We start from the raw sequence: 27,187 nt of genomic DNA, 5'->3' as shown, positions 1-27,187 counted from the left end.
GTTCTCGAACACTGAGAGAAGGTCGTATCTGGTAAGTTTATTCTTCAGCTCAAACTCTGGAAGGAGCGTTACTAAACTGTTAGCTTTTATTTTGACTTCTGGTATCGCATAGTCCTTGAGAAACTTCTCGATGTGTTCCAAGAGAGAAAAAATACTTCCCCAAGACAAACTGAAATGCTCCTTGAAAGCTAAGAAGTCCGGGGCTGTCTTGTCTACAACACCATTGTAAATAAAAAAGTCATAATCCCACAGTGATCTCTGGGTCTTAGAAGGTGCTGTCACTTTCAAGGCCTGGGGAAGGAAAGTGTCGGCAGAGATGAAATAACTGAATGGTCAACACATACACTATCACATTAACATTTATTACCTGAGAATGGGAGGATACGAATCACAGTTCTGATTTAATACATACATCATACATGTCATAATAGGAAAGTCTTGCTGTCATATAATCATCAGACTCATTGCCAGAAGAATATCTTAGAGGTTGCTCAAAGCTATAACCATTCTTACAAAAGTGTTGTAAAACTGATCCCATAAAAATTGTGCATCTAGTTCACTTTGATATGGTGAGCTGACCCCATAATCTCTGTGATTTACTTTTCACACATGCATGAATGGAAGCATGTCACTGTTTTCTTGTTCATAAATTATCCACCAATCCTGAAAAATAGAATGAAGCCTTTCTTTGCAGTTTCTACGACTCCTTCAGATAAGCCCCTCAAAGCTGCCCTGTCTGTTCTGAACTTTTCTAACAGATCAGCACTTTCCAGCATTTTGGAGTTCTTCTGTCACCTTCTCTGAATATCCAGGAATTAGTTTTATAAAAAGCATTATGTTGTATGTTATCACCCTTGCCACTTTCAAGGTTTATCTTCACATGTTCTTTCATTCTTAAATCTGGACACTTCTTAGGGACATATCTGGAGCTATCCCCAGGCAGACAGAATCTGAAATTTCACAATTAAAACCAAAAAAAATTTGCTTTTCATTTTGTTCCTATCAGTACTGATTGAGTTTTAAGTCATGAAAACATATTATTTTTATTTTTAAATGTCAAGAGGCATTCTCTAAGAATGAGATTATTGGGCAGTTTTTTTATTCTTTACACTTTTCTGCATGAAAAAAACTGAACAAATGCTATTTTAAAAATAAGAGATTTGGATGACAACAAGCAATATGTGTCATACATACATTGCTTTAAAAAACAGAAAAAAGGAAAAGGAAATTTTGTGTCACTGTCCTCTATGAAACTACTTGCATTTCATTATTTAAACCCATGGTACTAGAAAAACAGACATTCTGTCCCATGGTGTAAATGAGTCCTATGGCCTGAGGTGTGAGGGGAGTAGGTGTTTCAGGTCCTGCCTTCTCGTTAGTCAACTAGGTATCAGCTTAACTGTGCTGACTGCTTCTCGCTAAGGGATTTAAGGAACAGATTGTCTTCAATATGTCAACATTTTCAGGTGCATAAACTCCATCTCTACCAGATTATAGACTAAGAATTTTCACAAAACACAAAGGAAAAAAAGACCCAGTTAATTTATCAATGACTGTTATTCCACAACACTGTGCTGAGTATTACTACGTTAAATTGTGCATGCTTTGTCTTTACTAAACAAATGTTAACTGATATTAACTAACAAATTCAAAGCAGAAAGGTAAGAGAAAAGCAAGCCCAAAGATATATTTACAATAAAACCACAGTAAGGAAACACAAGGGGAAAAAAAATCACCTTTCAATTCTTTTTCTTTTCTTAGGTTCCAGGCAGTAGAGTAATTAATTAGGCTGCCATCTCAAGTAAAAATGCTGAAAAGCAAGTGTTAAGTTTGAAAGGGGGTAATTTCCTTGAATTTTGAAGCAGACTTGTATAGCAACAAACTTTTGCATACTTTCTGAGTCATTATAGGCATAAGAACAATGGAGAAAGAATTTTACCAAGACTCTAGCCCTTTCTGAGCTAATCAAGACTCTAAAAGAGAATGCAAACTATTTGGTAGATGGAAACAAATTCCTTTTTCTTGGACGGGCAAGAGGGAGTTAGAGAAGCAATGCCTCCTTCGGCAGACATCAACCCTGGCAGGAAGAGCTTAGCTCCTGGTAGAAGACAAGGGGCACGTGTTCCAAAAGCAGTATCACTTGGCTACATTTCTGCCTTCCTTCAAGAAAGAAGATGGTGGGAAGGTTAGAATTCAGAGAAGAATGGCAGTACTTCATCACTGAGGGACAGACATGCAGAATAATCACAGACGTACAGAACTGGCTGGTCCTGCCAGTTACGTGGTTGATTTTGTGAACAAGACCCTGAGATTCCTATAAGAAGCACAGCTATGAACGAAAGATTCACCAGAAAGTCTTGTCTCCTTGGTAACATTAAACTAGTTTTGAAATTTCTTTTCTTTACAATGAGTTGTGTGGAATTGGAGCAATCTTGGGAGAAGTTTAGAAAGGAGTGGACTCTTAAGCCTCTATTAGACAGTGCCCTTCCAGGGAGTAGGTCTAGGGCATTGACACAGCAGCAAATGCATCTAAGACCTTTTGAAAGAATAGCTGTGCAGTGGGAATGGGGTGACCGAATTGCACAGGGGCTGTTCTAGAACAAAGGATTACACCTCCTACCTTCTTGGATGATATTCCAGTAAAGACATGCTCTCAAAGGAAACACACTCTTGGACATCAAATAGACCACTCAGGCACAGGGAAGCTATGGGTTTAGAGTCAGCTAAAGCATAACTGTAGTACATCTGTCACGGAGAATGCCACACTTGGGAACACTTTAGACTTGGAGCAAGAAAAGACATGTCTCTCAAGAGAAAGGCTTCCCAAATTAAAGCAGTGCATCAGCACTGTGAGATCCATTGAGCAGGTAAAGACAAAGCTGCTTCACAGCCTGCTAGGAATGAGAGCCCTGATTAAAGGTCACGCCATGCTTCAGGTTCTGGTTCCTTCTGCTATTCTTCCCTTACTATTTATCTCCATGAACTTGTCGACAATTATTTCTTGCTTTCTTTCCTCCTTCCTTCCTCATTCTCTCCTTCCTTCCTTCTTTTCCCTCTTTCTCTCCCTTTCCTTTTCCTCTCCTTCCTCTTCTCCTCCCAGCTGCTTTCTCTCTCCTCTCTTTTAAGATGTGCTGTACTATCGATACAGTGCTACTGACTCAATGGCCACACTGCTTCCTTCTAGCAGTGACGGTTGTCTATTGCGCCATCTGCATACTCACCTAGCTCTTTTCAGGACACCAGTCACACCTTTATGAGATGCCTGGCCTTACTAATCAGCCCACATAGAGTCCAAATCTGCGGCTGTGGCCTAACTATTAGCATCCTGTTCTAACTGAGTCAACTAGCTTGGAAATTCTCTTCTTCATTTGCAAAGTGGAATTATTAACTAGGTGACTTTGAGAGTTTTTGGAGCAGTTATTCAGATAAAAAATTTGAAGTCTGAAACAAGCAGAAAGGCAGGATGTTGTTGTTCAGTCATTGAGTCAGGTCCAACTCTTTGCAACCCCATGGACTGTAGCATGTCAGGCTTCCCTGTCCTTCACTATTACCCATAGCTTACTCACATTCATGTCCAGTGTGTTGGTGATGCCATCCAACCATCTCACACTCCTTTGTCCCCTTCTCCTCCTGCCTTCAATCTTTCCCAGCATCAGGGTCTTTTCCAGTGAGTCAGCTCCTTGCATCAGATGGGCAAAGTATTGGAGCTTCAGCTTCGGCATCAGTCCTTCCAATGAATATTCAAGGTTAATTTTCATTAGGATTGACTGGTTTGATCTCACTGTTCAAGGGACTCTAAAGAGTCTTCTCCAACACCACAGTTCAAAGGCATCAATCCTTTAGCGCTCAGCCTTTTTTATTGTCCAGCTTTCACATCTGTACATGACCACTGGAAAATCATAGCTTTGACTATACGGACTTTTGTCAACAAAGTAATGTCTCTGTTTTTTAATATACTGTCTGGGTTTGTCATAGCTTTTCTTCCAAGGAGCAAGCATCTTTTAATTTTATGGCTGCAGTCATCTTACATAGTAATTTAAAGCCCAAGAAAATAAAATCTCTCACTGTTTTCATTGTTTCCCCATTTTTAGCCATGAAGTGATGGGACCAGATGCCATGATCTTAGTTTTTAGAATGTTGACTTTTATGCCAGCTTTTTCAGTCTCCTTTTCACCTTCATAAAGAGGCTCTTTAGTTTTTCTTTGCTTTCTGCCATAAGGGTGGTGTCATCTGCATATCTGAAGTTATTGATATTTCTGCCTGCAATCTTGAATCTAGCTTGTGCTTCATCCAGCCTGGCATTTCTCATGATGTACTCTGCCTATAAGTTAAATAAGCAGGGTGACAATATACAGCCTTAATGTACTCCTTTTCCTATTTGGAACCAGTCTGTTTTTCCATATCTAGTTCTAACTGTTGCTTTTGACCTGTATACAGGTTTCTCAGGAGGCAGGTAAGGTGGTCTGGTATTCCCATCGCTTTAAGAATTTTCCAAAGAAAAAAAGAATTTTCCAAGTTTATTGTGATCCACACAGTCAAATGTTTTAGCATAGTCAATGAAGCAGGAGTAGATGTTTTTCTGTAACTCTCTTGCTTTTTCTAGATCCAACAGATGTTGGAAATTTGATCTCTAGTTCCTCTGCCTTTTCTAAATCCAGCTTGAATATCTAGAAGTTCTTGATTCACACACTGTTGAAGCCTAGCTTGAAGGATTTTGAGCATTACTTTGCTAGCATGTGAAATGAGTGCAATTGTGTGGTAGTCTGAACATTCTTTGGCACTGCTCTTTGGGATTGGAATGAAAACTGACCTTTTCCAGTCCTGTGAGAGTTTCCAAATTTGCTGGCATATTGAGTGCAGCACTTTCACAGCATCATCTTTCAGGATCTGAAATAGCTCAGCTGGAATTCCATCACCTCCACTAGCTTGGTTCGTAGTGATGCTTCCCAAGGTCCACTTGACTTCATGCTACAGGATGTCTGACTCTAGGTGAGTGATCACACCATTCTGGTTATCCAGGTCATAAAGATTTTTTTTGTATAGTTCTTCTGTGCATTCTTGCCACCTCTTCTTAATATCTTCTGCTTCTGTTAGGTCCATACCGTTTCTGTCCTTTATTGTGCCCATCTTTGCATGAAATGTTCCTTTGATATCTGTAATTTCCTCGAAGAGAGCTCTAGTCTTTCCCATTCTATTGTTTTCCTCTGTGTCTTTGCATTGTTCACTTAAAAAGGGCTTCTTATCTCTCCCTGCTAGTCTTTGGAATTCTGCATTCAGATGGGTGTATCTTTCCTTTTCTCCTTTGCTTTTCACTTCTCTTCTTTTCTCAGCTATTTGTAAGGCCTCCTCAGACAGCCATTTTCCCTTTTTAATTTCTTTTTCCTTGGGGGTGGGTTTTGATCACTGCCTCCTGTATAATGTTATGAACCTCCATCCATAGTTCTTTAGGCACTCTGCATATCAGATCTAATCCTTTGACTCTACTAATCACTTCTACTCTATTATCATAAGGGATGTGATTTAGGTCATACCTGAATGGCCTAATGGTTTTCCCTATGTTCTTCAGTTTAAGTCTGAATTGTGCAATCAGGAGTTCATGATCTGAGCCACAGTCAGCTCCCAGTCTTGTTTTTGCTGACTATATAGAGCTTCTCCATCTTCAGCTATAAAGAATATAATCAATCTGATTTTGGTATTGACTGTCTGGTGATATCAGTCCGTGTGTAGACTCGTCTGCTGGCAGAGGGTATTGGAAGAGGGTGTTTGCTATGACCAGTGCAGATGATGATTACCTATATCAGTAAGTTACAGATGTGAAGAAAAAAAGACAGGCCCAGTATTAGCTTCTAAAATTCAGACATAACCACCTCAAAGAAAAATTCCAGGGAAAGAAAGGCATGTGTTTAAATCTAATATGAATGTTTTCATCAAAATGTTCTTTTCAAACATGCGGATAGCATGTGGATATGGGATTAAACTGTAGCCAAGGATCTCTAAATTGGATTTAAACAAGATCTCCTGGTGGTAAATGCTCCAGTTCTTGGGATAATCCAACATGGATATCACCTTTAGAGAATGATTTGCCTAGAAGGATAGACTAAACCACTTTTGAATCTATTAGCCAATGTTCAGTTTCTCAAACAATCAGACATATCCACTAGTAATTAACCTAACCAGTTCCACTGTGTGAAAAAGATTAAGTTCTTCCTGCCATTATGGCTCTAACGGAGAGCTTAGTTCAGAGTATGAATGGAGTAACCTCCAGAGATAGAGAATTCATTACTCCCCTGATGACCAGGGATGCCATTTGCCTGGCCTGTTCTTTAATATTCACTACGGGTTTACAGTGTGTTAAGGTTTGCACAGAACAGACACCAAAACCTCAGCCTGTTAGACTTGTTTGAAAGATACATACAATATTCAGAGACAACAGCTGACCTCATCAGGGTTCAGGAATTGAGCCCAATCACAGACCTGAACTTTAGAGCATGAGGAGTCTTGAATGTTACTGGCCTCACCTTTAACCCAAATAAGATATTGTTGGTCCAGGGAATGAGCCTTGACCTTGAAGTCTGACCAACCTGGGATCAAGTCCAAGTCCAAGTCAAGTCTGCTACCCTGTGCTATGTATTCTTGGACAACGTACCATCTGCTATAGACTAAATGTTTGTGTCCTCACAAATTTCATATGTTGAAGCCTTAGTCCCCAGAGATAGGGCCTTTGAGAGGTAATTAGAACATGAGAGTAGAGTCTTCATGATGAGATTAGTGCCCTTATGAGAAGAGACAAAAGAGATCTCTTTCTCTACCATGTGAAGATACAACAAGAAGGCAGCCATTGTCAAACCAGAAAGAAGGTTCTCATCAGAACCCAGCCAGACTGGCACCCTGACCTTGGACTGCCAGCCTCCAGAACTGTGAGAATTAAAGTTTGCTGTTTAAGCCACACATTCTATGATATTTCATTATAGCATCCTGAGTGGACTATGACAACATCCTTTCTGACACGTTTCTTATTTGTAAAAATGAGAGGTTCCTATGAAGTTGTTGTGAAGATTAGAATATATGTAAAGACTTTTTCACTGCCTGTTAAACCAGCCCTGATGAACATGCCAGAGAACCATGGTATGGTGGAAAAGTGATGGATCTGAAGAAGATTAAGGATCTAGGTTGTCACCACCTTCCTCTGTGGCCTCTGTAGGAAGTCACTTCTCCCATGGGGTTTCAATTTACAACAGGGCACTTCTAATTTTGACCCTCTATGTCTCTCTGACTTACAGTGTTACCTCTCCAGTACTATCTGTGTTTAATACACTCCTGGAGCTAGTCAGGCCATCAAATCACAGGCAATCATCTCCTATAGCTTTACTTAATGTACCATGAAAGACACCCAGGTTTGTTCCCCACCCCCACCCTTTTCTAGCTTTTATACAGGAAACTCTAGCAACTTACAAACTTATTTACAAACTTATTTAACCCAAACTTACAAACTTACTTAACCCAAATAAGATATTGTAGGTCCAGGGAAATGAGCCTTGGCCTTGAAGTCTGACCAACCTGGGATCAAGTCCAAGTCCAAGTCAAGTCTGCTATAATAGTGAAATAGCTACCTGCACCAACTCTGTGTAAGATGGTCATGGGGAGAGAATCCCAAAAGGAGACAGTCCAGTATTTTAGGGTCAGCAAATCAACAGAACTGCTCTCAGTTTGTAGGACATAGAAACTGCATAAGCCTTAAGGGTCAGTTAAAAGTGAGAGTCACTTCACCCTTACAAAGAGACTAAACAACAAAGATGAACTCATTGAGTTGAGCGTAAAGGCCACTCAGATCAGCAGCAATCCTCCAGGGATAATTTCTGTAATTGTTTTGGAAGTCTATCTTTATTTAAATGATTTTTCCTGAACCCTGAAACACTTCCTGAGGAGAAAAAAATATCCTCACCTCTGGATGCATTCTTTTGGAGCAAAACCACTCAATGGATCCAGTTCTGACTGAAGATCAAACAACAAAATCAAAAGACTTTTTAAATAGATGAAATCTATATTTAGTCAAATGTAAAGTCTCCTTTTCCAGAGACATTTTGTTTTATTGCTGCACTGATTTCATCTTTCCTGCTGCCCTTCTACTACTCTCTGAGAGAATGTGACATAGTTCAGGGCCTCTTGGACAATTATGATGGATGGGTAGAACCTGCTAGGGATATGTACCAAACAGCATGGGAATCCAGAGCAGACTGGATTTCTAGTTTTCTGAGAAAAAAAACACATTATCATTTTCTCTATAGGTAAAGGAAAAAGAGCAAGCCTTGAGAAGGCCCTCTATCATCACCAAAGTAAAGTCTGACATGACAATTTTCTTGAGGAAAAATGTGTGTACAGCAAGTCCGTTGATCACAGATCGCTAAACACTTGCAGAATTCTTATAATACCTCATCTTGTCACGCTCTCTATACCTACATATATTGGACAGTCCAAAAGGTTCATTCAGTTTTTTTCCATAAGATGGCTCTAGTAGAACTTAATTGTCCTTAACTTCATTAGAAACAATTTTGTTAGAATGTATTGTGACAGCTGTCATATCAGGTGCATTAAAAAAAAATCAAAATTGGTGAATTTTCTTTCTTCATTTTTTTAAAAAAGAAAATTTGGCTGTGTTGGGTCTTTGTTGCTGTGCATGGGCTTTCTCTACTTGTGAGTGGGGGCTATTCTCTAGCTGCGAGGTGTGCAGGCTTCTGGTTGCGGTGGCTCCTCTTGTTGCAGAGCACAGGGTCTAGGCACATGGGCTCAGCAGTTGTGACTTGAGTGCTCTCGAGTGCGGGCCCAGTAGTTGTGGTGCATGGGCTTTGTTTTTCGGCAGCATATAGGATCTTCCCAGACCAGGGACTGAACCGGTGTCCTCTGCATTGCAAGGTGGATTCTTAAACTCTGGACCACCAGGGAAGCCCCCAAATTGGTGAATTCTTTATATAGCCATTTTAATATTGAAGATGGAGGAAAAAAGACATTGTGGCATATTATGCTTTATTATTTCAAAAAAGGTAAAAATGCATCTGAAGTGCAAAAAAAAAAAAAAGATTTGTGAAGTTCCATGCTAGACATTTCTCCCTGGCCAATGCTCCACAATTGGTCAGATGAGTTGAAGTTGATAGTGATCAAACTGAACATTAATTGAGAACAATCAACATTATACCAGGCAGGAGATGGCTGACATACTCAAAATATCCAAATCAAGCACTGAGAATCATTTGCACCAGCTTGCGTATGTTATTGCTTTGATGTTTGCGTTACACACAAGGGGGAAAAAACCTTCTTGACTGTATTTCCAAATACAATTCTCTACTTAAATGTAACAAAAACATTCCATTTTTAAACAAATTGTGATGGGCGATGAAAAAAATGTATGCTGTACAATAATGGGGAACAGAAGAGATCATGGGGCAAGCAAAATGAACCAACAACAACCATACCAAAGGCCAGTCTTCATCCAAAGAAGGTGATGTTGTGTATGTGCTGGAATTGGAAGGGAGTCAGTCCTCTATTATAAGCTCCTTCTGGAACACCAAATGGTTAATTCCAACAAGAACTGCTCCCAAGTAGGCCAAGTCAAAGCAGCACTCAGTGAAAAGCATCTGGAATTAGTCAACAGAAAACATATCTTCCATCAGGATAATGAAAAACCATGTTTCTTTGATGACCAGGCAAAAACTGTTACAGCTTGGCTGGGAAGTTCTGAACATCCACCATATTCACCAGATATTGCATCTTTGGATTTCCATTTATTTTGGTCTTTACAGAATTCTCTTAATGGAAAAAATTTCAAATCCCTGGAAGACTGTAAAAGGCACCTGGAACAGTTCTTTGCTCAAATGGAACAAACTATTGGGAAGATGGAATTATGAAGTTGCCTGGGAAATGGCAGAAGGTAGTGGAACAAAAGAGCAAATATGTTGTTCAATAAAGTTTTGGGTGAAAATTAAAGATGTGTCTTTTACTTAAAAATCAAAGGAAATTTTTGGCCAATCCAATATATTCTACTTTTAATTCATAGCATTTGCCACTACCTCACATATTAAAATAAACAACTTTCCTTTACCCTTATTAGAATACAAATCCCAAGAAGGCAGAAACTTGATTTGTTTTGTTTACTGCTATATTCCTAGTGCCTAGTACCCTGCCTGACCCACTGTGAAGGGTCAGTAGAGAATCTCTGAATGAATGAATGAGTGAATAGTAAAATTTAAACTCAATGCCACTTGGGCTAGATTTATAGCTCAATGCTGTTCTATGATCACACAAATTATTTGTAAACTCATAGCTTCAGGTTTGGAGCACTAATAGAAAGTTTGGTTATTTGTATCTGAACATGTCTGTATCCTTTGACCAAGAAGTTCTATTATTGGAGCAGTCTCTTCAGAGTCCCTTGGACTGCAAGGAGATCCAACCAGTCCATCCTAAACGAAATCAGTCCTGAAGATTCATTGGAAGGACTGACACTGAAGCTGAAGCTCCAATACTTTGATCAATCTGATGCAAAGAACTGACTCATTGGAAAAGATGCTGATGCTGGGAAAGACTGAAGGTAGGAGGAGAAGGGGATGACAGAGGATGAGATGGTTGGATGGCATCACCGACTCGATGGACAGGAGTTTGAGTAAACTCCGGGAGTTGGTGATGACAGGCAAGCCTGCCGTGCTGCAGTCCATGGGGTCTCAAAGAGTCGAACACGACTGAGCGACTGAACTGACTGACAAAGATTTATGCACAAATTTGAAAGATGTTCATGGCAGTTTTATTTATAACAAAGAAAACTGGAAGCTTTTTATTTATTAATAACTTTCAGTTCAGTTCAGTCGCTCAGTCATGTCCAACTCTTTGCGACCCCATGAATCGCAGCACGCCAGGCCTCCCTGTCCATCACCAACTCCCAGAGTTCACTCAGACTCACGTCCATTGAGTCAGTGATGCCAACAAGCCATCTCATCCTCTGTTGTCCCCTTCTCCTCCTGCCCCCAATCCCTCCCAGCATCAGAGTCTTTTCCAGTGAGTCAACTCTTCGCATGAGGTGGCCAAAGTACTGGAGTTTCAGCTTTAGCATCATTTCCTCCAAAGAAATCCCAGGGTTGATCTCCTTCAGAATGGATTGGCAGGATCTCCTTGCAGTCCAAGGGACTCTCAAGAGTCTTCTCCAACACCACAGTTCAAAAGCATCAATTCTTCGGCACTCAGCCTTCTTCACAGTCCAACTCTCACATCCATACATGACCACTAGAAAAACCATAGCCTTGACTAGGCGGACCTTAGTCGGCAAAGTAATGTCTCTGCTTTTGAATATGCTATCTAGGTTGGTCATAACTTTTCTTCTAAGGAGTAAGCGTCTTTTAATTTCATGGCTGCAGTCACCATCTGCAGTGATTTGGAGCCCAAAAAATTAAAAGTCTGACACTGTTTCCACTGTTTCCCCATCTATTTCCCTTTAATACTCATCAATAATTTGACATTTATAATTTAATGTCAAGCAATCAGGTAATGGCTTCTGCCTTTCTCCTTTTCCTAGGGCCATCAGGGTGAGTGTCATAGGGGATGTGGAAACTGCTTAGAAACAATGACCTGGTCTAATATCCTCTTTATACAGATAGGGGAAAGGAGACTGCAGGCCAGTCACATGCTCAACTTAACATGTGTTGCTTGATTAAAATAGTTCAGCTACAGTGTAACATATAGTTTTCTAACAAGAGGATTAAGAATATGTGATGGGAAAATACAAAAGACAGTAACAACAGTAACTAAGAGAACTAAGACCCTGCATTTGATATTACAGTGTTACCACTCAAACCTAATCTTTCTATACCAAAGGATATTTTACAATAGAGTGTATGGCTTAAGAAACAGGATTTCCTTTTTCTATCTGTTTTCCTTTAGTTTGGAAAAAGTCTCTAGATTACAGGAAAGTATAGAGAATAATAAAAACATCTATCATGGACGTACATTAATCTTTTGTCTTCTTCGACATATAAATATTACATATTTTGTCATATAAATATGTCATACATACATATATATATATATATATATATCCATGACTGATAAACTCGTGAGAGTAAACTAAGAAAATCCAGTATCTTTAAATCAGGAGGACCTCCATGAGGATGAATTATGTTGTTCTGTGAAGTCCTACTGTTAGATAATACAGATTATATATAATAGAGATATATGAGATATATACATATATACACACATATATATATGAAGCAAAGAAGACAAAAAATATATATTAAAATTTTAATATTTAAAATGCAGTACATTTTATACATTTATAATTATATCATACATTAAAATATATTTATTTATATATGTTTAAATAATGGAAACAAAACATTAGGGACAACTGAAGTCCTCTCTATATTTCATTTTAGCTCATTCCTCTCCCTCCACCATTCTCAGAAGCAAACACACTCATGTATTCAACCTGGACTCTTATGTCCCATAAATGCATTTCTTTGCTTGTTTTATCTATACAGGTAGATTTTTAAAATCAAAATATTAATTAAAATTAAGTGGATCTTAACACTAGAGATGTTCCTAGTTGTTAAAATAATAAAAAGATTTATTTGTTGAGAGAGGCAATTTTAGAAACTTCAAACCTTTGAACTAGATTCCTTTTTTATTTTTTATTTTTTTGATTTCTTGAAATAACTACTACAAACTCTACTATGGTCTATTATTTTATTCCTTGGATCCTTACACTGAACTTGATTGACTCAAACTTATCATTCAACCAAATGTATTGATACTTAGTTAAATGATCTAGCAGATAGAAAAGGCTGCTGAATTCAGAGCCAATTAAAGCAGACCTGAGCACAGAGGTGACAATCATTGTCCTGATACCGAAGGAAATAAAAAGACCCCAGAAACTGGACATATACATGTATGATACTGATTAGAGAACACTTTAAAAGTACATTAGGGAGGCAGAGATATGTCTTTTAGAAAGATTTCCATCAAAAATTATTGAGATTTTAAAAAATGTCTAATGTTCGGAGCTCTAGGCGGTCATGCAGTTCATTCCGGCTCTACCACTTGTTGGATGACCTTCACTTCCCTGTATGTAGGTCCTCCCAGTATAATGGGAGTAATAATAGTACCTACTGCATAGAGTTGTTGTAAAAATGAAGTGAGATGTTCCTTGTAAAAAGTTCAGTGCCTGGCACAGATAAGGTACACATGCATGTTAGCTGCTGGTAGTAAAAGTAGTAGTAATAGTATCTGGAAACCAGTCCATGGGGAAAAGTTCATAACCTGGTATGGGGACAGGGCACAAACTCTGGAGCCTCTGCACCTCTTTACCAGCTGTGCGGGCCTGGGGGCAATGACAGTACAGAGATTTCTCCAGGCTGCTACAAGCATTCAGTTGGTATGGAAAATACTTAGTGCATGTTTTAAGAACACAATCAATATGAGCTGTTAGAAATATTCCAGATAGAGAATGCCTTAGTATTCTTAAAGCACATCCTAATTTTAAGGTGCAGAAGCAAGCTCACAGTTTCCTCACAGCAGGAAGTAAAGGGAAGTTAGGGGATTGGATTGAATTGATTAGTTTGTCCGGGAGCACGTTCTGTCTAGGTTCAGAACGACTATATGCTGTCACTGCTGTAAATAGAGCCCTGTCTGCTCTCAGCTCTGCAGGAGTATAAAGAGACCCAAAGCGTGAACTCTTTTTCACTGAGAAGGGGTGACTAAACTCCCTCTGACTTACCTTCTGGTAAGGTCACCAAGAGGAGGAGGCCTGGAAGATGCTCTTAAAAATAGACTAGTGAATTGTGAAATAAGTACTTTATCATTCCAAAGTACTTCCACACATGATAACACCTCTAATCCTCACAGCCACCCTAGAGAAAGGAGGTATCATCCCCATTTCTCAGAGGAGGAAAGTGGTATACGGAGAACTGAAGTACCTTGCTCAAAGTTCCTCTATTAGTAAGAGGAAAATCTGGTTCTCTCTTGCTCTGCTCCTTACTAACTGAATGTTCGGAACTTCTCTTACCCACACATGACCCTATGGAATGTTCCTTGCTGGCATGCACTTTCCTTTGTGGGGACTGTTTTATTTTTCCAACTTTTTGGTTTCCTTGTTTCTTTTGGTCAGCCTAACTCTAAATCCCACACCCTTACCTGTTACGTCATAGATGCAGAGTGCAGTGCACATGTGTACGAACACATACGCACACCCCTGTGCGCGTGTGTAAGCACGTGCTGGAGAACAACTGGAGTCTGCTTCTCGTATTTTATCATTTTTAAGTGTATTTTTAAAAGACAAAAATCTCTGATAGAGGTCAAAGACTGATGTGATTCAGAAAAATTTGAGTATGCTAAATCACTTTTTTGGACTGCAGCCTGAGAAATAATTCAGTCCCAAAAGGGAGGGGGGAGTGTTTTTCATTTTAAACGAACCATATTTTCTGAAAACATGATTTAATTTCTTTTCTAAAAGAAGAGGGAAACAACTTTCATTGGTCTCCAGCTGTCAAACCCGCCTCCCATACTTCTGCCCTGAAGCAAAAGGAAGGGACATCAGGTGACAGACCCCAAATTTCAACTAGTCACAGAAATTACAGACCTTCTTATCATGATATCCTCTTGACTTTCTGCCTTTCCACTACAATGAAGAACAGACACAGTTTAAATCAAAATGACTCTCATGGGTAATTTTACAAAGCAAATAGAAGGCACAGGGTCTCCCCCTCCCCCCACTTCCCCAGCTTTCCCTGCTGGGCCAGCCTGTTCCCTCTTTCCAGGCAGGCAGGAGCTAATAATTAGAAAGACCTTCCCCACCCCGAGACAGTGATGCGCTGCTTGCCAACAGCCCTGTTTGCTTTGAAGAAAGAGTTTGACAAAATAAATACTAAAAACGACAAACTATAATCAGATGCCAAGTTCCATTTTCAGGAAAGGGCTTATCTATGTGGCACCTCACTGCCCGGTGGTGGGGACTGATCCAAGCTCTGTTCTGGGTTTATCACGAGGCCAGGCCTATCACAGTCTTCCTCTTAGCCTTTCAACTTCCACACTAGGACACTTTCCACAGAGACTATGAATAATTTCATTTACCATTAAAGAGTCAATTCAGAAATGTAGCAACTCGGGACTATTAGGAAAATCTTTAGATATTACTGCTTTTAGCACTAGGGGAAAGCTTGGTGAAGTCAGTAGACAGGAAATTAAAGGCAGGGTTAATCAGCACTCAGGAAATGTCATTATTTAAAAAAAAATTTTTTTTTTTGAGGTATTCCGCTCACTAGATAAAACTTAGTCATATTTACATTACCTGTAGCTCTGTTACCTATAAACTGTGGAGTCTGAGAGTGCCAACACGGTGAGAAGCAAAACAGGTGTGCCCGCCTGTTCCCATTATGCACGTTAGCCCATGGCCTTGCACACACAGCCCGTTAAACAGCTGAGATAGAAACAATGATGGTGCAGGCCAAACACTAGCCTGAAGGCCTGTCTGTTTTGGGATTTGGCCATTTACATTGAATTTTTTTCTTAACCCACGTTTTTCACGAAACACAAATATTTGCCATGGCAACTGGGATGTCACATGACATACTGCTACATAAACAGCTTGGAAATCTCTTAAGGAGACACAGCCCACCCGTGCTACAAATACAGTGAAAACATCTTGAGGAAGGCGTGGATGTTAAAAGATAAGGTCTACAAAGAACAGGTAACAGTTGACTATGTAGACACAGTGGGATTAATTTCTTCTGTGTCATTCATCAATTCTGCTTTCATTTTTTTTTTTTAAATGGGAGCAGCTGTAAACATGACCCCATAGGGTAAGCCCAGAAAAAAAGAAAAAAGAAAAACACTGCCAGCTGTCTCCTTCTATGCTGAAAAGTTTCAATTATCACAAGTCTGTTTGTGGCTCATAAACATAAGAAAGCAAGCTATAAAAGTCCAGCACCTTTAAACCAGGAGAATCTCCACTGGGATGAGCATTGTACTCTGAGGTCCCAAGGTCAGAGAATAGAGTCCCTTTCCCTTCCGCATTAAGATATCTGTCTAAAACTGGGGAACTTGTTCTATTATCCTATGCTTAACGATAAAGGAAACTTCACAATAACATGCTTCCCTGGTGGCTCAGACGGTAAAGGATCTGCCTGCAATGCAGGAGACCTGGGTTCAATCTCTGGGTTGGGAAGGTCCCCTAGAGGAGGGCATGGCAACAAACTCCAGTATTCTTGTTTGGAGAATCTTCATGGACTGAGGAGCCTGGTGGGCTACAATCCATGGGGTCTCAGAGTCGGACATGACTGAGTTACTAAGCACAGTACCTACAGCACACAGCACACAATAATATACCCCATGGAACACAAATTTGTATGTAAAGCTTTGTATTCCAGACTCCTGGGCCCTTGACCAGATAGCAGTAGAGATGAACTGAGTCAGTTAGTCTAGAAACAATGGAACATGATTGAATTTTTAGATCCTACTGATATTGTCATGGTAGAGTTTACTTGCAGAACAATCTTCCCTTTTAAAATCAAATGCATCCCAGCAGCAGCAGAAATAATATTTAGTTTTATGAGAAACATACAACTCTATAACATGCGCATATTACCAAAAATCTCACTGAGGATATTGTAAATTAGAACAATTTTATTTTATTAGTTAGGAGTATGAATACCTTTGATCTCTGTCTCTTGAGAGAGAGAGGCTTCATTTCCTCTGGAATTGACTCTGTTCTCTGGGGTGCAGCAAACGGGGCTGTGGACAGAGATGAAGAAGCGTTACCTCTTCCGAAAAGAGAGACTGATTCATTGGGTTGATGCTGTTGGGTTTGCACCTTAAAAGTCAGCTGGCTCTGTCACCGATTCACTGTTCACTACCAGTCATTCTTGTATCAATTCAATGAAACATTTGTGATCACTGGCTTCAAAAGGAAAGCAAAGAGCATAGAAGAGCCACAGTTCCATCAGAATATAAGGTCAACTCCCCTATGCAAACTTATTAGAGAAAGAGGCACATTTTTAAAGAAAGCAATTTGGAAAGTTATCTTTGTCTTATAAATGTTTCACTCTAAGATTTCTTTTAATAGCTGTATTCCCAAGTTCGGTCTAAAGGTACAGGATGGTTGGGTTAGTCGCTAAGTCGTGTCCGACTCTTGTGACCCCATAGCCTGCCAGTTTCCTCTGTCCATGGGATTCTCCAGGCAAGAATACTGGAATGGGTTGCCATTTCCTTTTCCAGTAACTATATATAGGATGGACTATTGTAATGTATAATCATTTAAAAGACAATTCTAAAGAATTTAAGAGGCTTGGGGTAAATAAAGCAAGTGAGAAACACAAGTAAAGATTGTTTTTGGAATAAATCTATAAGCAACAACTTTTGGAGAACACATCTAGTCCATAGTGGAGGTAAGCCTACATGCTAGATAATGCTTGTGAGAGAAATGGAATCTCTCCTGTTGCCTGACAGGCAACTATATATACCTCTCTATACCATGCTTTCTCTTATTGCACGTGCTAGGGTCTCAGCAAAGACAGCTGCTTTTACAAAACAGCTCAAATCTGACATTCTCAGGCGAGAAAAATCCTTACACTGCTCTTTTTAAGAAAGAGAACAAACAATTTATTTATATAGTTAATTGAGTCAAAGAAGTGAGGCTTCTTTCTACTCATTTCCTTAGTCCACCCCTTTTCTGTCAGTTCTCTAACAACAATCTTAGAAAGAATTAACAGGTACTCTTCAAATGTCAGCACCCTTCGATAGCTCAGCTGGTAGAGCAGAGGACTGTAAAGGTGATAAGCTGCTGTCATCCTTAGGTCGCTGGTTTGATTCCAGCTCAAAGGAGGTAATAAACGTTGGCTTCCCTGATAGCTCAGGTAAAGAATCCACCTGCAATGCAGGAGACCCTGGTTTGATTCCTGGGTTGGGAAGATCCCCTGGAGAAGGGATAGGCTACCCACTCCAGTATTCTGGCCTAGAGAATTTCATAGTGTTGCAGAGTTGGACACGACTGAGCAACTTTCACTTTCTTTAAATACAGCATATCCATATACAGTGTAGAATTCCACTTTGAGCACTCGGTTCTCTCACACTGCCTCAAGTAGGCTGCAGGGAATGTCTGCAGCCATCTCCTAAAAAGTAGCAGGAATTCCACTGTCTGAGCACTAGAGATCACCTCCACAAAAGACTTTGCGTTGGACAAACCCTATTTTACCACCTTTCTGGTTTTTCTGCTTCCAGCGATCCTCCTATACTGTGAGACTGCCCACCACCTTCCCCAAGGTTAGGCAATTGGCCATACAACTGGCTATACAATGGATTCTGCATCACAGATTCAACCAATTTCTATCCGAGGTTGGCTGAATCCACAGACACAGAACCCAGATATAAATAGGGCCAACTGTGCAATGCCGTTTTATAGAAGACACTTGAGCATCTACAGATTTTGGTATCCCATGGCAGGTCCTGGAACCAAAAATCCCCTGTGGACACAGAGGGACGACTGTAGTGTGTGAAGACACCATTTTCATCCTACAAGTTTTTGCCTTGACTTCTGTGCTCTCCCACCCAGTTTCCACTTGAACTTGGCTCACTAACTTTGAAGGTCAGTTCACACTGAATACTGAGGATAGTATGAATTCAGATCCACCCATAAAGCCTGTTTTTCCTATTATCTGCAACTTCAGTATACTTTTTGTTTAACTTTCAGGTTCCTGCAGACAAATGAGACTTATTGCTAAATTACCATGATGAAACAAAATAGTAGTTGTGAAGTGGGCATAATTTTTAAAGGAATTTATTAAATTTATTAATTCCTTTTTAAAGGAATTTATTAAAATTTCACTGAAATTTGGTAGGATAAAGATATGATTGCAATTTCACATGGATAATCCATGGTTAATGGTTATCTCTAAAAAAATTTTTGGAGGTTTTTCTTTGTTACCTGCAGAAATACTATCATTAAATTTATAACTTCATATGGCCTTGAACTTTATGGGATACATGCATTTGATGAATGTCTGCATCCTAAGACACTGCCTATTTTGCTACTCAGCTTCCATTCTGAAAAAATCTGTAGGGTAAATTTAGCCTCAATGTCGGGGGGGAAAAAAAAGATCTTGTCTTTCTGGAAATATTTGTATGATTCTTATGGTAGCAATTTATTGTTATGTGCTTCCCAAGAAGCCATCTCACTTTTTTCCTTGCTAATTTTAGAACCTCAACTTTTTTTCAGGGTATCAACATCCCCAGCTTCTAGGGTTTCCAGATTAAGGAAAACAATTTTTTTTTAAAGGGTATGCAGTTAAATTTAAATTTTAGATAAACAACAAGTCATATTTTAAGTGAGCCCCAGATATTAAATATATTTCAAAGAACAGAATTTCATGAATGGATTAGACCAAGCATAATCAATAATACTAAGTATTTCATTTATGTTCCCAATCCTAATACTAATCCTAATCTTACACTTGCACATTCACTTTCAGCCTTTCTTGTCTTTAACAGTGGCCGTGTGACCAGTGAGAAGTGAAGAGAGGCCCGTTCAAGGGCTTCTGGGAAGAGACTGGTGCTACTATTTCCCCCTCTTCCTGCCTGGAATGAGCATGTTAAGGCACAAATCTGCAGGAGTCATCTTAGAGCTGTGAGGTGGATGAATGAAAGCTAAAGAAGGTAAAGCAGAAAGAGAGTTGTTACAACGCTGTGTATAAGCACCATCATCGCTAGTTTCCCTACTTCCTGATTCCTTACGAGACAAATGAACTCACTGTTTAAGCCCTGCTAGATAGGGTTTCTGATAGTTGCAGTCACATACATGCCTGATGGGTACCCTTCCCTCCTGTTCCTTCGCTCCATACCACACTTCCTCTTATTGCACGTGCCAGGGTCTCAGGGACAATGTCCAACAGTGACGGCAGTAAGACTGAGGGCAGCAGTGGTCATCCTTGAACTGTCTCTGCTTTTAATGAAATACCAACAGAATACTTCTAAAGCCTCCCTACTAAGAACACTGTTTGCTTTGGGCTTTCGGTTGAAGACAACAATCAAGTTCAGAAAATTCTCTTCTACTTCTTTTCTGCCCGGAAGATTTTCTCTTATTATTAATGTTGAATTGTGTTTTACGATTTTTAAACTGATGTGTATTAAGATGATCATAGAGTTTTTTCTTTATTAATCTGTTAATGTGCTGAACTATATTGTTTGATTTTTCTAATGTTGAATCTGCCACATATCCATCCTTGATTATGATGAATGTAAAAACATACTGCTACCTTTTTATTTTTGGATGATACTTGCTTTACAGTGTTGTGGCGGTCTCTACCATACATCGATATGAATCGGGCTTTTATGCTGGTTGTACATACTCCCTCCCTCTCGAGTCCCCCTCCCCCCACATTTCACTCTTCTAGGCTGTCACGGAGCATCAGGCTGGGCTCCCTATGTTACACAGCAGTTTCCTGCTGGTTATATATTTTACACGTTATAGTCATACTGCTAACCTGTATTTAGAATGTTATTTTTTATGTTCCTAAGATTGATTTAGACATTTTTTCTTGCACTGTCCTCATCTAGTTTTGGTACCAAAGTTATAGTAGCTTCATAAAATCAGCTGGCAAGCTCACCTTCTTTTGTTTCACTATGGCATTTAATATAAGAATTACCTGATCTTTAAAACTGGTAAAGCTTGCCTATAAAAGACCTGAGGCCTTCGTTGTTTGCTATGTTTGTGTGTGTGTGTGTGTGTGTGTGTGCAAGTATGCACATGTCCATCTGTAAGACAGATATTTTTACCTATCAAGTCAAATTTTCTAACGGTATTGTTTTCTTTAAGTTTCCTATTTTTTTCTTGAATTAACTTAAGTAATTTAGATTTTTCTAGGAAAATTTTCATTTTTTTAAATGTATTGACATTGTTATCATATTATTTTTAAATATCTATCTGCAGTTTCTGCATTTTTTCATTTTCATATTATTTATTTGTTCCTTCTATTTTTTTAAATTATAGCCTTATTGAAGGATAATTGAAAAAAGAAATTATAACATATTTAAAGTGTACATTGTGATGATAAATATACATATATATATATATATATATAATACACAGCAGAAACTCATGCAACTTAACAGCAAAAAAACAAATAACTCTAAGTTTTAAATGAGCAAAGGACCTGAATAGACATTTTTCCACTCACTGAGGCAAAGCTCACCAGGCTACTAAATCCAAAGGAAAACATAGGAAAGGAAAAATTTAGGACAACCTTACCCCTGAACAACGGTAAACAGAATATTAGCAAATGAAATCCAGCAATGCATACACAGGATGATATATTGTAGCTAATTTGGCTTATTTCTCAAGGGCATAGAGAATTAACAGGGGGTATCAGGGGAACCAGCTAAAACAGATTTAAATAAGAACCAGAGTCTTACAATATCCACAATGACAAAGTTTCTATTGAGGATCACTCACCATACCAAGAACCAGGAACTGAATGAAAAAAGACAAGGAATAGATACCAACACTGAGAGCTTAAAATTACCTGACAAAAATTTTAAAGCAACCATCATAAAAATGATCCGCAAGCAATTACAGAAATGCATGAAACAAATGAAAGAATATAAAATCTCAGCAAAGAAATAGAAAGTCTCCACAAAGAAAGCAGAATATGTAAGGAGGAACCAAAGTGAATTTTTAATTCTGTTAAAGTACACATAACAAGGAATTCCCTGGTGTTTCAGTGGTTAGGATTCGGTGGTTTCACTGCCATGGGCTGGGTTCAATCCATGGTCCAGGAACTAAAATCCCACAGCTGTGCAGTGCAGCCAAAAAAAAAAAAAACACACCACACATTTATCATCTTAACCATTTTTAAGTGTACATTTTTTTTTTAACAAATTGAAATTCTGGAACAGAAAAATACAGTCATCTAAATACAAAATTCAGCGGATGGCTCAACAGCAGAATGTAGAGGACAGGCAAATCAGTGAACTAGAAGACAGAAAAATAGAAATTACCCAATCTGAACAATGGAGAGAAAAGAGACGGGGCGGGGCGGGGAAATGAACAGAGCCTCAAGGACCTGTGGGATTCTACCAAGAGATCTAACATTTGTATCATGTAGCCTATAAAGAGAGGCAAAGCTGAAAAAAAAAAAAAGTACTCAAAAAAATAATGGCTGAAAACCTCCCAAATTTGGCAAAACACTCAACTCTATAGAAGGTGAGCCAATCCCAAACAAGATAAAACCAAAGAAATCCACTTTAAGATATGGTCAAGGCTTCATAAAAACTAAAGACAGAGAAAAATCTTGGAAACAGGAGAAAAAAAGCAACACCTTACCTACCTATGGCAGAAAAAAAAAAAAAAGGACAGTGGATTTCTCATCAGAAACCATGGAAGAGAAAGGAAGTGGCACAAAGTTTTTTTAAATGCTGTAAGAAAAGCACTGTCAACACAGAATCCTAAAGCTAGTGAAAATATCCTTTAGGAAATAAAGGAGAAATCAAGACAGTCTAAGATGAAGAAAAATGAAGATAATTTATCACTAGTACTCTGACCCTCAGTTCAGTTCAATCGCTCAGTCGTGGCCGATTCTTTGTGACCCCATGGACTGCAGCATGCCAGGCCACCCTGTCCATCACCAACCCTGGAACTTGCTCAAACTCATGTCTATCGAGTCAGTGATGCCGTCCAACCATCTCATCCTCTGTCGTCCCCTTCTCCTTCTGCCTTCACGTTTTCCCAACATCAGGGTCTTTTCAAATGAGTCAGTTCTTCGCATCATGTGGCCAAATATTGGAGTTTCAGCTTCAACATCAGTCCTTCCAATGAACGTTCATGAGTGATTTCCTTTCGGATGGACTGTTTGGATCTCCTTGCAGTCCAAGGGACTTTCAAGAGTCTTCTCCAACATCACAGTTCAAAAGTGTCAACTCTTGGGTGCTCAGCTTTCTTATAGTCCAACTCTCACATCTGCATATGACTACTGGAAAAACCACAGCTTTGACTAGTCGAACTTTTGTCAGCAGAGTAAGTCTCTGTGTTTTAACAGGTTGTCTAGCTTGGTCATAACTTTTCTTTAAAGGAGTAAGCATCTTTTAATTTCATGGCTGCAGTAACCATCTGCAGTGATTTTGGAACACAAAAAAATAAAGTATGTCACTGTTTCCACTGTTTACCCATCTATTTGCCATGAAGTGATGGGACCAGATACCATGATCTTAGTTTTCTGAATGTTGAACTTTAAGCCAACTTTTTCACTCTCCTCTTTCACTTTCATCAAGAGGCTCTTTAGTTCTTCTTCACTTTCTGCCATAAGGGTGGTGTCATCTGCACATCTGAGGTTATTGATATTTCTCCCAGCAATCTTGATTCCAGCTTGTGCTTCATCCAGCCCAGCGTTTCTCATGATGTACTCTGCATATAAGTTAAATAAGCAGGATAACAATATACAGCCTTGACATACTGCTTTCCCTATTTAGAACCAGTCTGTTGTTCCATGTCCAGTTCTAACTGTTGCTTCCTGACCTGCATACAGATTTCTCAAGAGGCAGGCAGGTCAGGTGGTCTGGTACTCCTATCTCTATAAGAATTTTCCAGAGTTTGTTGTGGTCCACACAAAAGCTTTGACAGAGTCAATAAAGCAAAAATATATGTATTCCTGGAACTCTCTTGCTTTTTTGTTGATCCAACGGATGTTGGCAATTTGATCTCTGGTTCCTCTGCCTTTTCTAAATCCAGCTTGATATGGAAGTTCACGGTTCATGTACTGTTGAAGCCTGGCTTCAACAATCTGGGTCGTGAAGATCGTTTTTGTACACTTCTTCTGTGTATTCTTGCCACCTCTTAATATCTTCTGCTTCTGTTAGGTCCAGACCATTTCTGTCCTTTATTGTGCCCATCTTTGCATGAAATGTTCCCTTAGTATCTCTAATTTTCTTGAAGATACCTTTAGACTTTCCCATTCTATTGTTTTCCTCTATTTCTTTACAATGCTTGCTCAGGAAGGCCTTCTTATCTCTCCTTGCTATTCTTTGGAACTCTGCATTCAAATAGGTATATCTTTCCTTTTCTCCTTTGCTTTTTGCTTCTCTTCTTTTCACAGCTATTTTGAGGCCTCCTCAGACAACCATTTTGCCTTTTTGCATTTCTTTTCCTTGGGGATGGGCTTGCTCCCTGTCTCCTGTACAATGTCACAAACCTCTGTCCATAGTTCACTAAGCACTCTGTCTATCAGATCTAATCCCTTGAATCTATTTCTCATTTCCACTGTATAATCACAAGGGATCTGATTTGGTTATACCTGAATGGTCTAGTGGTTTTCCCTACCTACTTCAATTTAAGTCTGAATTTGGCAATAAGGAGTTCATGGTCTGAGCCACAGTCAGCTCCCAGTCTTGTTTTTGCTGACTGTATAGGACTTCTCTATCTTTAGCTGCAAAGCATATAATCAATCTGATTTCGGTGTTGACCATCTGGTGATGTCCATGTGTAGCGTCTTCTCTTGTGTTGTTGGAAGAGAGTGTTTGCTATGACCAGTGTGTTCTCTTGGTAAAATTCTGTTAGCCTTTGCCCTGCTTCATTTTATACTCCAAGGCCAAATTTGCCTGTTACTCCAAGTATTTCTTGATTCCGTACTTTTGCGTTCCAGCCCCTATAATGAAAAGGACATCTTTTTTGTGTGTTAGTTCTAGAAGGTCTTGTAGGTCTTCATAGAACCGTTCAACTTCAGCTTCTTCAGTATTATTGGTTGGGGCATAGACTTGGATTACTGTGATATTGAATGGTTAGCCTTAGAAACGAACAGAGATCATTCTGTTGTTTTTGAGATTGCATCCAAGTACTGCATTTTGGACTCTTTTGCTGACTATGACGGCTAATTCATTTCTTCTAAGGGATTCCTGCCCACAGTAGTAGATGTAATGGTCATCTGAATTAAATTCACCCATTCCAGTCCATTTTAGTTTGCTGATTCCTGAAGTGTCGATGTTCACTCTTGACATCTCCTGTTTGACCACTTTCAATTTGCCTTGATTCATGGACCTAACATTCCAGGTTCCTATGCAATATTACTCTTAAGGAGCAATATTATTTACTCAGACCCTAAACAGTGGCTAAATACTCTAAATAGATTGAAAATGATTAAAGAAAGAATTTTGGAACATCCGAAAAGAAGAAAACACAGTAAAGCAAAAATATGGGTAAAAACACTGGACTTCCTTTTTCTTCTTGAGTTTTATAAGTTATATTTGATGTTTGAAATAGAAATCATAACACTGTCTGATGTAGCTCTAAATGTATGTGGAGGAAATAAGCACGCAACTACCATGAGATCCAGCAATTATGCTCCTGGAAATTTGTCCTAAAGAAATGACAATGCAGGTTCATATAAAAAGCTGTACACAAAGGTTTACAGCAACTTTATTCATAATCACCAAAAGCTGGAGACAACCCATACATCCTTTAACAGGTGAACAGTTTAACAGTTGTGGTAGTCTCATACTGTGGGTTACTAGTCAGCAACAAAAAGGAATAAACTACTGATATAAGCAACAACCTGCATTAAATCTTCAAAGAGTTATGTTGAGTGAAAAAGACAATTCCAAAAGGTTACATGCTGGAAGAGTCCATTTATCTAACATATTTGAAATGATAAAATTCCAGAAATAGAGAACAGATTAGTTGTTGCCAGGGTTTAAAGGAGTGGGGGGTGGGAGGGGCGTGCCTATGGCTATTAGCAGATAACACGAGGAATCCATGAGCTAGAGGAAATGTTCTACATCTTCGCTGTATCAATATTTCAGCTGCCATATTGTACTGTAGTTTGGCAACATGCTACTATGGGGAAACTGAGTTAAGAGTGCAAAGGATCTGCCTGTATTATTACTTACAATTGCATGTGAATCTACAATTATCTCAAAATCAAAAGTTCAGTTAAAAACAGGACTTTCCTGGTGGTCTGGTGGTAAAGAATCCACCTGCCAATACACAGGACACCAGTTTGATCCCTAATCTGGGAAGATCCCACATACTGCAGGGCAACTAAGCCCGTGTGCCGCAACTGCTGAGCCTGTGTCCACAACTACTGAAGCCCGTGCCTTCCAGAACCTCTGCTCTGCCTCAAGAGAAGCCACCACAGTGAGAAGCCAGTGCACTGCAACTAAAGAAAGCCCTCACACAGCAGAAGAGACTCAGCAGAGCCAAACTTTTCCTAAAATTAATAAATTTAAAATTTTAGTTAAAAACAAAGACACCAGTAAGATAATGAAATGCCAAGCCACAGAGTAGAAAAAATTTTTCATAATATCAGTTCAGTTCAGTTCAGTCCCTCAGTCGTGTCTGACTCTTTGTGATCCCATGGACTGCAGCACGCCAGGCCTCCCTGTCCGTCACGAACTCCCGGAGTTTACTGAAACTCATGCCCATTGAGTCGGTGATGCCATCCAACCATCTCATCCTCTGTTGACGCTTCTCCTTCTGCCTTCAGTCTTTCCCAGCATCAGGGTCTCTTTCCAATGAATCAGCTGTTCTCATCAGGTGGCCAAATTATTGGAGTTTCAGCTTCAACATCAGTCCTTTCAATGCATATTCAGGACTGATTTCCTTTAGGATGGACTGGTTGGATCTCCTTGCAGTCCAAGGTACTCTAAAGAGTCTTCTCCAACACCATAGCTCAAAAGCATCACTTCTTCAGCACTCAACTTTCTTCACAGTCCAACTCTCACATCCATACATGACCGCTGGAAAAACCATAGCTTTGAAGTCAGACTTTTGTTGGCAAAGTAATGTCTCTGCTTTTTAAAATGTTGTCTAGGTTGGTTATAACTTTTCTTCCAAGGAGTATGTGTTTTTTAATTTCATGGCTACAGTCAACATCTGCAGTGATTCTGGAGCCCAAAAAATAAAGTCTGACACTGTTTCCACTTTTTCCCCATCTATTTCCCAAGAAGTGATTGACTGGAGCTTCGTTTTCTGAATGTTGAGCTTTAAGCCAACTTTTTCACTCTCCACTTTCACTTTCATCAAGAGACTCTTTAGTTCTTCATCACTTTCTGCCATAAGAGTAGTGTCATCTGCATATCTGTGGTTATTTGATTCCAGCTTGTGTTTCATCCAGCCGAGCATTTCTCATGATGTACTCTGCATAAAAGTTAAATAAGCAGGGTGGCAATATACAGCCTT

At 39.3% G+C, this 27,187-nt stretch overlaps 1 protein-coding gene and 1 non-coding gene across 2 annotated transcripts in view; one reads left to right on the top strand and one right to left on the bottom strand.

Moving 5' to 3' along the window:
- Window positions 1–27,187, bottom strand: part of IQCH (IQ motif containing H) — a 160,236-nt gene that overhangs the window by 120,950 nt on the left and 12,099 nt on the right. Inside the window, exons 3-5 of the mRNA XM_060418882.1 lie at window positions 16,685–16,764; window positions 14,615–14,653; window positions 1–291 (exon numbers count right to left, since the gene is read on the bottom strand). The exon at window positions 1–291 is cut by the window's left edge and continues 261 nt beyond it. Coding sequence (XP_060274865.1) covers window positions 1–291; window positions 14,615–14,653; window positions 16,685–16,764 — 410 coding nt within the window. The remainder of the gene's footprint in view (window positions 292–14,614; window positions 14,654–16,684; window positions 16,765–27,187) is intronic.
- On the top strand, window positions 17,763–17,853 carry TRNAY-GUA (transfer RNA tyrosine (anticodon GUA)). Its single transcript is given in 2 exon segments — window positions 17,763–17,799; window positions 17,818–17,853. It is a non-coding gene; the product is annotated as a tRNA-Tyr (tRNA).

This window comes from Ovis aries, chromosome 7, assembly GCF_016772045.2.
Source record: "Ovis aries strain OAR_USU_Benz2616 breed Rambouillet chromosome 7, ARS-UI_Ramb_v3.0, whole genome shotgun sequence".
NCBI classification, from domain to species: Eukaryota; Metazoa; Chordata; class Mammalia; order Artiodactyla; family Bovidae; genus Ovis; species Ovis aries.
Note: the sequence above shows the minus strand (reverse complement) of the source record. Positions and strands in the feature narration are given on the sequence as shown.